We start from the raw sequence: 14,280 nt of genomic DNA on the forward strand, positions 1-14,280 counted from the left end.
TCTCTTCAGTCGTCAAATGTCAAACATATTCTCTTGCATAAGCCGTCCGACGACTGAAGAGAAGATTGGAAAATGGGATTTTAACCCCAAAACTATAGTCATCCAAGACAATAGAGGACTGATTGACGACAGGATAGTAACCTCATTTTATGTCAATAGATCAATCCTGGAGGCAAATTATGTATATCTATATAGGCCTATCTAAAGAGTAAATTTATTTGTGGATAATTTATTCAATTATTGTATGGCATAGGGACAGCCTAAGTCTTCTAGGACAGCAGCCGGGTTCACTTCAAATATTGTAGGGTCCCCAAAAACAGTCAAAGGACAGTAAATTGTCATAGATCCCCTAAATATACTTATTAAAATAGTAGTTCCTCCAACATTTTATGTTAAGTTTGAAATAAGGCGTAGGTAAATATGATAAAAATAATAAAAAGTGATGTTGCTACAGTTAGAAAACACTGCAATAGGTTTTATGATGTGTGGCAACATAAAATCTATACGCCAACACAAAATTTGTCAGTTAAACTCCTCAACCATTTCTTTAACCCATTTCGACCATTCAAGTCTCATTGGAAAGAGTGTTTCGCTTAGATGTGCAAACTGACCTAAATTTTTGAAAAAATCCCTTGGGCTCTGCCCCAGTAGCTTTTAAAGTTCCCATGTTATTCTTATGAAGAACATATTTTTTTCCATTATGACCTGCTGGATAATTTAATTGCTGTTAATATTTATTGAAATTCAAGGAAATACATGCTACAAACATAAAATTTTACTGAATTGGTTGAAATTAAACATTTACTATTTGAATTTTGGGGTTGGGTACATATTACAATTAAAAAAGTGAGAAATCTTGGACAATTTGATATACAGTATTTCACTAAATAAGACAACTCAATTAACACAGTACCTACTGTATTTCTTGAGCAATCATTGAAAGAACCGATTTGCAAACTATGGAAACATAGAAAAGTCATATAACTCTACCAATTAGTCTGATAGAATTTATTACGGTATCAATTTTATCAAAATTAGGGCAATATGTATGTATGTATATATATATATATCTGTCCGTTAGCACAATAACTCAAACAAAATAATCCAATTTTGATAAAATTTGGTATAAACGTGTAAACCTACATTTATTCTAACGAGTTCACGAACCAGCATGATCAGACGATGGGAACGGGTGTTTATGGAGAGTTTTATGGTGTGAAAATTGGTCCCATTTTGGACCCAAAAATCATAACATTTAGCAATTTCTTTCCAAACCATTTTATAGAGCTTAAAAAACAAATAATTTAGTATATTGAAGTGTCATTATGCACCTAATGGTTATGGAGAAAATTAAAAAAAATTGTAAATTAAAAATTTGCATGTTATTCTTATGGAGAATAAGTAAACTGGTTGTAGTTTGCTTGTTTATGAACATATTTTGATCAAATTTGGAAAATACACTTATTTCTTACTAAACTATTAACATTTTACAAAAAAAAAAAAAAAATATTTTTTACCCTCCCATTTGGAGCAAACCTAAGTACTAATTAAATTAATTCTATTTAAATAGGGAATAAATGTGATATTTTTAAGGAGATTTTTTAGTGTAAATCCAATCAGGCCAATGGAAATTCCCTTAGTCTGCAGGTTTGCTGTGGCGGGGGTTTTTTTTTTACATCTTAACTGTTTATGTGCACACTTTTAAGTGAAAATAGTGATTACAAATGGTGAATACAAGAGGATAATGAGTCTCTATTAATGTAGGTTGTCTGTGAGTAGTAGTGGTGTCCAGTCATTTCTTATCTCCTAATTGGTTGAAGAAAAACAATAGACACTTTTAGAAAAACAGCTAATAATCTGTGATCATTCATCCAAACTGATAAATAATGATTCAGCTTGTGATCTTGTATTAAATCCAACTAAAAACAATGAGATATCTGAAACAAATCTAATTAGATGGTAAAGCTGTAGTGTAGCAAAGCGTTTGAAGAAACGATTTTTCAGTAGTTGCTTGTCAATCAAGACAATTTAGACCTTGTAAGTTAGCAAGACTTAAAAGGTATTTATTTTTAGCTGGTCTTAATGAAGCATATTACTGGTAGATATATACTGGCCTATTGGATTTGTGAAACAAAAATATAACCAACAATGCTAGTTTTTGTATTTTTTCTATTGCCTAAAAACAGTACAGTACAACCTCACAAAAGCTGCCTCGATAAGGCGGATTAGGGGTATGGTCGGAACGCAAAAAAGGTCGGTTTATAAGAGGATCTCTTTTATTCACAATAAATCTTTCAAAAATGTTAATAAAACAAATGCTAAGCAAACATAACCTCAACTACTTTCTAGAGTATGTTTTGGCACATAACAAAGCAAGTAAAATACAGTATTGTAACGGGGGAAACCTTATTGTAACAATATAAAAGCTACTGTGAAAAATAACAAAATCATATTACCGTATTATACTTGATTATGCTACAGTACAATGGTCAACTCAAAATAAAAATTAACATTCATTGTAATAATGCACATAAGTAAAAAATCTGGGAGGAATAGTTTATCTTCAAGAACGTTACAACAATAAGCAGTACTGGTTTTAAATATTTAAATAACGAGCTGGTGGCCCGTCCTACGTGTACGGGAATCGAGTTGTCAACTAAAATGGAATAATTCAGAACATCTAGTTTACACGCATAGACACAAATTCTGGCAGTTTTAATGGGAAAGATCACCTTATAAACAAATGTAACGTGACCACCTATTTATTCCATTCGAATATAGACCTAAAATATGGCGATATGTATTTTAAATCCGATAATTTTACCATAAAACAGCATTTGTGTCGATTTGAAAAATCTTGAAGTGAGATTGGCGACCGATTCACACTGGTTTTGAGTAGTGTAGCTGCCACCTCCAATTGCATACTGTACTACTTATGTACTTACCGTACCTTATCTTACCTCCGTGACCACTGAAACCTTTATGAGGATTCTCTTCTATCACCTGCCTCTTCAAAATTTAGATCCCAGTCTGAGGATGCATTTCATAACTTGATATTTCCCGTCTATTGTGTGTTACTCCTTGGAATATACTTTTTAAAAGTTTATGCACAGCCTGTCCATCCAAGCTTTACCTACTTCTGGAAAGCATCCCTATATTTGGCTGTTAACACATTTCTCTTAGCTCTCTGTTCTTTTTTATTTTGACCTCCGGGCCGTTATCTTGAACTGGTCTGTATATTTTCTCTGCACTTTATTATCTAACCCATCATTAAGGTTTTTCGGTTCTTTGGTCACTGCCCAAGTTTCTGAATCATCAGTACCCAAGTTTCTGAATCATCAGTACTACGGGGATAGTTGGTGTGGTATGAGTCGACTTTGGTTTCTGCTGCACCCTGCAGTTTATTTAACAGTTTTATAGAGACCTACTACCCGATTGACGCTTTCATTACTAACCAAAATTTTAGTATGCCGACATACTCACATTCAAACATACAGAAAAAGAAGTATCAACACGTAAACCACTTATATCTTAAACAGTTGAGCGATAAACTGCTGAAAAAATATTTCCCAAATATGAGTTGAAATTTGCAATGCATAAACTAAATACTTTATGGATTGCATTTACGACAAAACTTGATTAAACGCAACTGTTTGAGATATTTAGTTCAAAATAACACATTTCCTGATAACGCAGATCCTTTACGGTAAGGGAAAACTACCTACATTTTAAAGTGAAATAGTATGTAAGGTAAGCAAACACCAACGAACAATATTTTTGTAAACAAACAACTTGTAACATAAACATTTTAATGACAGTTATAAACCAGCTGTTAGTTAAACCAGTATTGAAAATACTTTAAATTGCTAGCGTCGGCTGCTAGACTTTTAAAAAATTAAAACTTAATTTCTAAAAAACTGAAACCTTAAACTAAAATTATGGCTTCGACATTCCCTAGTTCTCAAAATTAACCTTCATTCAACACAAAAATCATGAAAATCCGTCAAGTGGTTGATTCAGAATCGTGAAATAAAAAAACCCTGTTTCGTTTTAATATTATAGAAGATAGATCTGTTATATAATATTTAATAATTAACAACTCTCTAGTAAACTCTAGTATATATTAATAGGCAAGCATGTTTCTTTAAAATTTCATGGTGGAATGGCCTCTGGATCGTCTGAATTAACTATACCTATAGTGGTTTAAATTACGCTGTTACTGTCAAAACGATCCTTTGTAGTTTGTAAGACTACAGCTGTTTCATGCTTCGAATGGAGCACATCATCAGGTCAGAAGAATGTCAAATAGTCTTCATATTCCTCGTATTGGAGATCGTCAAAAGTTTAATAATAAATAGACAACAAAACACATAACACACGGAAACATGAAACATTTAATATTGGTCGACCAGACGACGGTAACAACACACGTGATACGGCTGAGGGGTGAGTCGTGACAAACTACAAACGATCGTTTTGACAGTAACAAGGTAATTTAAACCACTATATTTCTTTAAAACCTTTTTTCTCAGGTTGTGTGCATCACAGGGAAAATCTATGCATACTGTTAGAAAGGTATTTTCCTGTAGATGTGCAGAATCCCTTAATCATCCTCAAATCACACATTTGAAGGTAATTTTTGCTCTTATTACGTGTATAAGTAAATACACAGTAAATACCTTTGTTGTACGTTACAAACTCAAGTCATTGTCGGATTTGATAATGGGTAAGTTCAATACCGTACTCTGTTGTGTTGTAGGTCTGGTGAAGCGCAAGGTGTTAGTGTTGGATCTAGACGAGACTCTGATACATTCACACCACGAGGGTGTAGTGAGACAAACAGTAAAGCCAGGGACTCCACCAGACTTTGTACTTAAGGTGACGATAGAGAGGCATCCCGTACGCTTCTTTGTCCACAAGCGGCCGCACGTCGACTACTTCCTAGACATTGTGAGTGACAAACGTAGTTTCTAATTTGGCCCGGTTAACAGAGCTGGCTGGCCGAGTTTTCAATATGTTCAGTGTTGTTAACTATAAATATTGAATTTCAACCAATAACAACAATGATTTATTCATTATGAGTGTTGCAAAAGAACACAAGTTTATTACTACAAGAGCTCATTTTAAGCAAGGGAGCTAAATGCCTTTAATGAATGAAAATATTGAGAGTTTTGCTATGGTTATGACTTCTTGGCATTTTGACACTTGAATTAAAAACAAGTTTGATGTACAAGTTTGATTGGGTGAAGTATGTAACATAAAGCACAAGGGCTAACGTTTTATTTAGCTAACTTTTTATACAGAATTCTGATGCGTGATTAAATGGTCTGTTTCAGGTATCCCAATGGTATGAGCTAGTTGTGTTCACAGCGAGCATGGAGATTTACGGTGCTGCAGTTGCCGATAAACTGGACAACAACCGAGGAATTCTGAGGCGAAGGTAATTTCCAGAGAACAAGACAATGTGCGTCCGTGGAAAAAAGTTCTTAAGGGCAAGGTGTAGAGATCCATAAAATAATATAAGGTTTGAATAATTACTTGGTATGCAAAATTTCATGCCCCCTAACGAGACTATGGTGAACCATGGTGCAAAATAAAAACACCTAATTTGCACAGAAATACATACATTTTGATACACAGCTAATTTGTTTGATCCACCCAATAAAAACATTTGTTTTGAGAAAATAACCCAGTGTAATCAAACTGTAGCAATGTTCAATGAAACCAGCATTGAAATGAACCAAACATTTTTAACAAACAATGTTTGCGTTTGGCCAGCTGAAAAATTATTGAAAAAATGTATTTTAACCAGTTATTTATTGCATTGTCTGCACGTGAGCGTGTGGGTCTTTGACCAATAATTAACTATCGATTGTCTGTTACAGATACTATAGACAACACTGCACCCCCGACCTGGGCAGTTACACCAAGGACTTGTCAGCCATTTCTGGGGATCTGGCCAATGTTTTCATCCTAGACAACTCCCCAGGAGCCTACAGAGCTTATCCTGGTAAGACAACTGTTTTGTACAAACTAGAGTTGCACACAAGACCTGGAAGGTCAGCAAGGAAGGACCGTGCTGCGGCAGCACTGACACCCATTGATTTGTGGGTTTAAACCACTCAATTACGGTATAAAATTGAAATTGGGTGCTATCAAACTATTGTTCGTATTTGAATCAAGGATTTCATCAAATTAAAAGTTTTATGTTTTAAGATTCACTACATTTGCGTTAAAAGTTTTAAGAGATACTAAGTGAAACCCGTCGAAATCTACATCTTCAGCAGGTTGCTTTTAGATAGTCTGATCTCAATAATCAATAACACAAATGAAAGCTGGTATTTCACTGAAGGTTCTTGGATATAAACATATAGAAGGATAACGATAACGTAGTTAGAATATTGATTGTGTAAAATATGTCTAAAATAATTTTCCGTATCCGATAAATAATCAAATTTATAATGAAATGTATAATTAAATTTACAAGTTCAACAAGGCCAATATATAATAATTTTATTGAGCGGAGCGAGCGAAGCTCTTATACGTCGACTTTAATGCATTTCGTAATACGCAAACTCCTCCTAGACGGCTGAATCAATCGTTTTCAAATTTTGCATGGTGATAAAGACCATATCGTTGAGTGCCAACATCTATATGGCGTTAAAAAAGTCTCTCAGGAATCCGCCCCACTGGGTCTCAAAGTTTCAATGTAATCCTTATGGAAGCAGTATTTGACACATAAACAAAGACATATGATCAGCTGATGACTTTTGAATGCAGTAGATAAATAAATAGCTGATAGCATTATTCCACAGATAATAGAACATAAACGGTGGTATGGATCATACATTTTTTTATAATCAAATGACGACACTAGCTTGAGGTCCGTGACGTAGGAAGTGGTGAAGGAAGTAGTAAAGGTGAGCTGCCCGGAGTGTGGAAACTGTTTAAGACGATTAGATTTAGGTAGGTATCTGCATTCCTAAAATTCTATGGGAAGGGAGGAAAACGGGTCCGTGACGTAGGAAGTGGTGTAGGAAGTAGTCAAGGCGAGCTGCCCGGAGTGTGGGAACTGTTTATGACGATTAGATTAAGGTATATGCATTCCTAAAATTCTATGGGAAGGGAGGAAAACGGGTCCGCGACGTAGGAAGTGGTGAAGGAAGTAGTCAAGGCGAGCTGTCCGGAGTGTGGGAAACTGTTTATGACAATTAGATTAAGGTATCTGCAATCGTAAAATGCTATTGGAAGGAAAGGAAACAGGTCCGCGACGTAGGAAGTGGTGAAGGAAGTAGTAAAGGTGAGCTGTTCGGGGTCCTATAGGATCTGTTTATGACCATTACATTAAGGTATTTGCAATCCTAAAATGCTATGGGAAGGGAGGATAACAGGTCCGCGACGTAGGAACTGATGAAGGAAATTGTCAATGCGAGCTGTCCGGAATGTGGAAACTGTTCATGACTAAGATTAAGGTATCTACAATCCTAAAATGCTATGGGACAGGAGGAAAACAGGTCCGCGATGTACAAAGTGGTGAAGGAAGTAGTCAAGGAAAGCTGTCCTGAGCGTGGGATCTGTTTTTGACCAATAGATTAAGGTATTTGCATTCCAATAATGCTATGGAAAGGGAGGTAAATAGGTACGTGACGTGGGAAGTGATGAAGGAAGCAGTAAAGGCAAATTTTTTCAAAAATGTGTGAACTGTTTATGACGATTAGATTAAGGTATCTGCAATCCTAAAATGCTAAGGGAAGGAAGGTAAACAAGTTGTGACGTAGGAATAGATGAAGGAAGTAGTAAAGGTGAGTTTTTCGGAGTGTGGGAACTGTTTATGACAGTTAGATTAAGATATCTACAACTTAAAATTCTATGAGAAGAGAGGGAAACAGGTCTGCGACGTAAGAAGAGGTGAAGGAAGTAGTAAGGTGAGCAGTGTGGAGTTTGGGAACTGGAAACCGTTTCTAGCAGTTAGATTAATGTATCTGCAATGCTGAAATGCTAAGAAAAGGGATGGATGCCCACGACATAGAAAATGGTGAAAGAAGTAGTAAAGGCTAGCAGTGCGGAGTGTGGGCAATGTTTGTGGCAATTAGATTAACGTATCTAAAATACTAAAATGCTATGGAAAGTGATGAAAACAGGTCCACGACGAAGGAAGTGGCTTAGGAAGTAGTAAAGTATGAACATATTATGAGAACCGTCTGTGGCAGTTAGATTAATGTATCTTCAATCCTAAAATGCTATGAGAAGGGAAGGAAACAGACTCCACGACGTAGGAAGGGGTGAAGGAAGTAGTAAAGGCTGGCAGTGCAGAGTAAGGGAACCGTTTGGGCAGTTAGATAAATGTATCTAATACTTAAGAGTCTTCCTTAGTGGAAGCCATGTTGGATTTCTTCCCCATAAGAACAATGTTAACTTTGGGTCCAAATATCTCATCAGCAAATTGTCATATAATTATGGATAAGGAGTTAAATTTAAGGAATTGCGGTCCTCTAGAGATTGACGTTTTTTATTTCACAATTATTAATTTTTATAATGAATAATTGATTATTAATTAGCTTAAAATTAAGCTAATTATTGAAAGGAAATGAAAATGGATTTTCGAAATTCAAAAACCTCAGTCCCTAGTCTATTATGTTAAAAATACAAATTATAAATTTTAAAGCTATATCTTAACAAATAACGCCGTTACGTGTCCACAAATGATGTAATGTTTAACATTGTTCTTATGGGGAAGAAATCCAACATGGCTACCACTAAGGAAGACTCTTAAATGCTATGAGAAGGGAAGGAAACAGGTCTATGACGTAGGAAATTAAACAGGTCTATGACGTAGGAAATGGTGAAGGAAGTAGTAAGGCTTGCAGTACAGAGTGTGGGAACTGTCTTTGGCAATTAATTTAATGTATCTGCAATCCCAAAATGCTATGGGAAGAGAGGGAAACAGGTCCACGACGTGGGGGTGGTGAAGGAAATAGTAAAGGTGGGCAGTGTTGAGTGTGGGAATGGATTAATGTATCTGCAATGCTAAAATGCTACGTATGGGAAGACACTAGTAGACTGTAGGTTAAAATGATTATGAAGCACGAATCGTTACATATTTCCATACGGATTCAATCATTTACAATAGAAATTTACAACTGAGTTGACAACAGCTGAGTTTTACTCCATAGAGGCTAAAACGATTTTTACTCCCTGAAGAGTAAAAATGCTACTTTAGACCCGATACGCGTGCACCAATGATGACTGTTTTTACTGCAGTATAACAAAAACAATATAATATGAACCCTTGATGACTCCGCTCAATTTTGTGGATGCATCTGCAAACACCACCTATAGTTCGGCCGCTTAGAAAGCGACCTCCTCCAGCATTGGTTTAGCATTAGCGCTCAGGTCGTTTTCTAAGCGGCCGAACTATAGTTTTATTCACTAGCGCTTTCAGAAACTAGGTTTTCATCTTCAGGCACTAGTACACTGGTACAAAAAGTAAATATTTACTTAATAATAATAAAATTCTAAACAAAGTTAAAACAAATGTTGTAAAGGACATTGGAAAAATATGTAAAAATTAATATTAGAAAAATAATCTTTTGAATTTTGGATATATTACAGTGTTAATACAGGATATATTTTCAATTTGGGACACCTTAAACTTTTAAAACAAATTATAAAACCTCAACATCTTAATACGTGGGAATCTTATTTTATAGAAAAAAACAGATCAAAATTAAACAATGAAGACGCCTCAATTATAAACTCGGAATTACTGTACTGAAAATAATTACACCAAAAACAACACTGTAATATATCGAAAATTTAAAAGATTATTTTTCTAATATTAATTTTTATATATTTTTCCAATGTCCTTTACAACATATGTTTTAACTTTGTTTAGAATTAATTTATTATTAAGTAAATATTTACTTTTTGTACCAGTGTACTACCTGAAGATGGAAACCTAGTTTCTGAAAGCGCTAGTGAATAAAATAAAATAATTATATATTGGCCTTGTTGAACTTGTAAATTTAATTACGGTATACATTTCATTATCTCCAATTTATGTTTTTTAGTTGAGTAATACAGTATCTTGAACTTAACTGATTTAAACAATCAATATTTCAAATTAAATCCTTTATTTCTAGGAGTTTATAGTAGTTATTGTTAATTGAAGTAAGAATAAAAACAAAACTCTAATTTAGGCCTATGTTTTTTGGTCGAGTAATACAGTAGAAAAATGAATGATAATGCTTGATGGAAAATCTGTGCTTGCATACCTTTAATTTAAGACCAAAATTATGAAAATCTGTCATGTAGAAGAGCCATAATAGAAGAGAATAATTTTAAAAATATAGATGGTTATTTTGCTATTTTTTTTAACCTAGATATCAGAAACAAATTACTTTAAATAAATGAAATTAAAACTAACATATGCTAATCTTACTGTGTGATTTGAATGCTGTAGAAAGGATATTAGGTACTGTTAAATATTTTAAAACATCAATTAAAATATTGGCTAATGATTCATTACTTTTCCTTGTGGTGTCGGGGTTCAGAGTTTTGCAACATAGGTACTGAATCTGCGCTTATGTTGGCAAGTGTCTGTTATACCCAAGATGTGACTTGGCGACTGCTATTACAGGTGATACTAATACCATACTATTTCCTAGGAGAACGTCACGTTGGCCATTGTCTATACACTCTCTGACTGCCTCCTAAGTTTACTTATCTTTTTATGTGCTCAGTCTCAGTCACAACCTGTTATTGAATGTATTTGTGCATGTTTCAGACAACGCTATTCCTATAAAGTCGTGGTTCAGTGACCCGATGGACACAGCATTGCTGAACCTGTTGCCGATGCTGGATGCGCTCAGGTTCACCCAGGACGTGCGCTCAGTGCTCAGTCGCAACCTTCACCTACATAGGCTCTGGTAGCACCACACACATGCAGGTAACACCTTACTGGACGCCTATGTAATTTTGAGGAGTTCAACTTTTCTTATGGAGATGTAACTTAGGGATAGTTCTATGTATTAATATACATTAGACAAGCATGCTTATTGAACACCTTTTTCTCAACTCCTGTGCATCACAGGGAAAATCTATGCATACTGTTAGAAATATATTTTCCTGTAGATATGCATAATCCCTTTATAAATTAAAATAGGCTCAAAAGTAATGAATTAAAAATTTTTACATGGGCCTTATGGTGGTGCCATGTTATGGTGACAAAATAACAAAATATAAACAGAAAATCAAAACAAATGGAAGAAATTCCAATCACATGTTTTATGTACAGCGTGGGGTGATAATAGAGAAGTTTGCACGATCGAGTTTTCGACCACGGGGCAAACTCTACAATATAAAATAGGTTTACATACCTTATTACATCATCAATCCTAAATTTGTAGTCTGGGCGACTAGTTTTGAAACCACGGTTTCATCGTCAAGCCTGTTGCTTCATTAAATTATTGGAGCACAACGTCGTCGTCAATACACAAATAGTCAACACATAACACACGAACACGGGTACAATAACGAAAACATTTACATAAATTAATGCGCTGTTGGCCATACCACGCACGGTGACGGACTCAATGCAACTGATAAATAAAATAGGCAAGCTCTAGTTTAAACAAAACTTTTTTAACCCTTTCTGTGCGTCTTTTCCCCAATAAGTGCTATAGAACGATATATTTTTCACGTTTCATCCGAAAAGCGCTAAGCAACGATATATCGTGCCGGCGTGACTTTCGATCTTGTGAGTTTAATTAAGCATATCCGTCGACTTGGTTGTTATTTCGAAACCGCGATGGTTTCTTTCGTTTCCTCATACAATCAAAGCCCGATATCTAAGGAACCCAGCACTTTTGAGATGAAAAATTTTATTTTTACAGTTTTTTTTTCTCGCACACTAGATTTTGCCCCCGTGGCCAGCCTAGCACTTTTCAAACGAAATAAGTAAATAAATCTAGCATTTTTTGGACAATTGCAAAAAAATATTCTAGTATCAAAAGGGTTAAAGAGGTTGGCGGCTTTTTGTTTTAACCTTGCATTTGCCCGTCCACATAGACTATTTACCTGTGCGTGGCACGTATCCAGCAAAGAAAAAATGATGAAATGTTTGCGGCAGTCCGTTTGCAGCCTTGGGTTTCAAGTCCGTGACACTACCGACTGAGCCACCGACTCACCAACTCGGTGATAATTTTTTTTTTCTATCAGTGACAGCAAATTAATGAATATAAACATTGAGTGACATCAGTGTTACGATAGAGAAGACATAAAGCCACTAAAACGGTGCTGCATTGAAACATTAAGGACCGTATTGTTATCTGTTGGGGGAGCGAGCTGATCTAATGGTTAGAGCGCGGGACTTCGGTTCCAGAGGTCCCGAGTTCAAATCACCAATGGATTTTATCCATGTGATAATGCCGCAACCCCTAGGTCTAGCCTGAAGTAATGTGAAAAACAATTCCTGGCTCGTGCCTAGCGTCCTAGGACAAAAAAAATTATTGTTAACTGAAAAAAATCTGTTTTCCATACACTGGGGCGGGAGATAAGAGAAATATAAGTTAGTCTACATATTAAGCATTTTGTTATTCAATTAAATTTCAACAGCAAGTGAGGTTAACCAAGTGTGCAAGTCACTTTTTATTATGTTTCCTATTTGCTCTATCCACTGAACTTTTCAAGATATTACAAAAGTGTAGAAACAGAAACAAACTTACATCATGGTAAATCTGGTTGCTCTTTCTTACTTTTTGACACAACTAAGCCAAAGCATCCGTTCTAAAAGTATGAAAAGTGTTCACATTTCTAAAAAATCTGCTGAATGCTGTAGATTTAGATTAACAGTTAGTTTTTCAAATATGCTAATCTTAGCATTTTTATGTTTCAGAGAAATTTTGTGTTTGGGGGAGAGAGCGAGTGCTGTTATAACTGAATCCTGTCTCGGCCAGACAAACAAAACCTGAAGAGTAGGGTAGAGATTTTACAATGTGGCCTAAACAAAAATTTTTGTGGTAAAAAACTGTACATATGACCTCATACACCAGTCCTAAAGTGTGATTTGTAAATTGATTGACTGTATTGATTTTCATTAATTTATATGTTAGACTAGATTTGATTTTGGATTCAACCTGTGTTATTATGATATTTATTTGGAACAGGCTTAAGTTTAAATCCTTTGATGTATGTTTTGTATTTATTTGTCCCACCTATTTGGACGTTATTATACTTTTATTATTATTATTATTATACTGTACCCTGTTCATTATTATATTAATCAATATGTTAAATGTATACTGAACTATTGTGTATAGTACTATTGACTGTATACTAGAGTCAAATCATTTTTCAGAGTGATTTAATATGATAATAAGATCAGAAACATTGTGAAACATATAATTGTTTTAATTTTAATATTTTAAATTCCAATCTAATTTTTGGAGACAGCCACGCACACTTTGGTGCGTATTTCATCCTGAATACGAATGAAGGGTGAGAGAAGAATGGCGTGAGATGGTCTGTGCAGCTTTATCTCCGACTATGACCAGATGTTCCTTAGCCAGGATCGTTTTATTAGAAGCTCAATGATCAAGGGCAACTGAGTCCAGCTTCGAACAATCGAAAAGCTACTCCCTTTCCTCAGAACAGAGTATTTTGTTTGATTCCCAGGCGAGCTTTATAACCACTCATTTATATAACCTCAAATAGCTATGCCTGAAATGCAGAACTGATAGTGTCACAATTGAAATTACGTTATGTTTTAATGTCAATACAGTATCTTTAAATAGACCTATGGGAGGAGTAATATTTTTAATTTGGTTTAAAATATTCTTTTTGTTAATAAATAAAAATAAAAGTCTGTGTATTCTAATTTCAGCAATAGATTGTACTCAAGTAGTATATACAGTGAAAAGTTGCACATAATTGGTTTAGCATATTAAAAACTAATTGCTTAAGAAAAACTTATGAAAATTCTAATTGAATTTGATTGATTTTTAGAGCGATTAAAATGTTTTTTTTTTAAACCTAATAGCTTTGATACTTAAGTGTAAGTGTTTTTTAACATAAAATACAAGAAAATTTATGATTGTGTAGGTTAAATTTAATAGTAAGATGTATTAAATAATTATAGATTCTTTAAATTTGTATTTATACTAGGTACAATGTTTCATGTAGGATGTTCTTCACTGAAAAGGAGTGTTAAGCTCACTTTCTGCCTTTAAAAGTAATATATAAATTGTTGTAGTTCACTTATGATACAGTTTTTAAACATTT

At 34.6% G+C, this 14,280-nt stretch overlaps 1 protein-coding gene across 2 annotated transcripts in view; it reads left to right on the top strand.

The window, feature by feature from the left end:
* The window catches only part of LOC129003964 (CTD nuclear envelope phosphatase 1 homolog), a 28,694-nt gene extending 14,957 nt beyond the window's left edge, over positions 1-13,737 (top strand). For both annotated transcript variants that reach the window (XM_054432322.1, XM_054432323.1), the window contains exons 3-7: positions 4,760-4,950; positions 5,337-5,440; positions 5,886-6,010; positions 10,787-10,948; positions 12,896-13,737. In XM_054432322.1, the coding sequence (XP_054288297.1) occupies positions 4,760-4,950; positions 5,337-5,440; positions 5,886-6,010; positions 10,787-10,932 (566 nt within the window). In that variant the 3' untranslated portion in view covers positions 10,933-10,948; positions 12,896-13,737. The remainder of the gene's footprint in view (positions 1-4,759; positions 4,951-5,336; positions 5,441-5,885; positions 6,011-10,786; positions 10,949-12,895) is intronic.
* The last annotated feature ends 543 nt before the right edge of the window (positions 13,738-14,280 follow it).

Source organism: Macrosteles quadrilineatus, unplaced genomic scaffold (genome assembly GCF_028750875.1).
Source record: "Macrosteles quadrilineatus isolate MER2022 unplaced genomic scaffold, UCM_ALF_1.0 Scaffold_9__3_contigs__length_116548681, whole genome shotgun sequence".
Taxonomy (NCBI): domain Eukaryota; kingdom Metazoa; phylum Arthropoda; class Insecta; order Hemiptera; family Cicadellidae; genus Macrosteles; species Macrosteles quadrilineatus.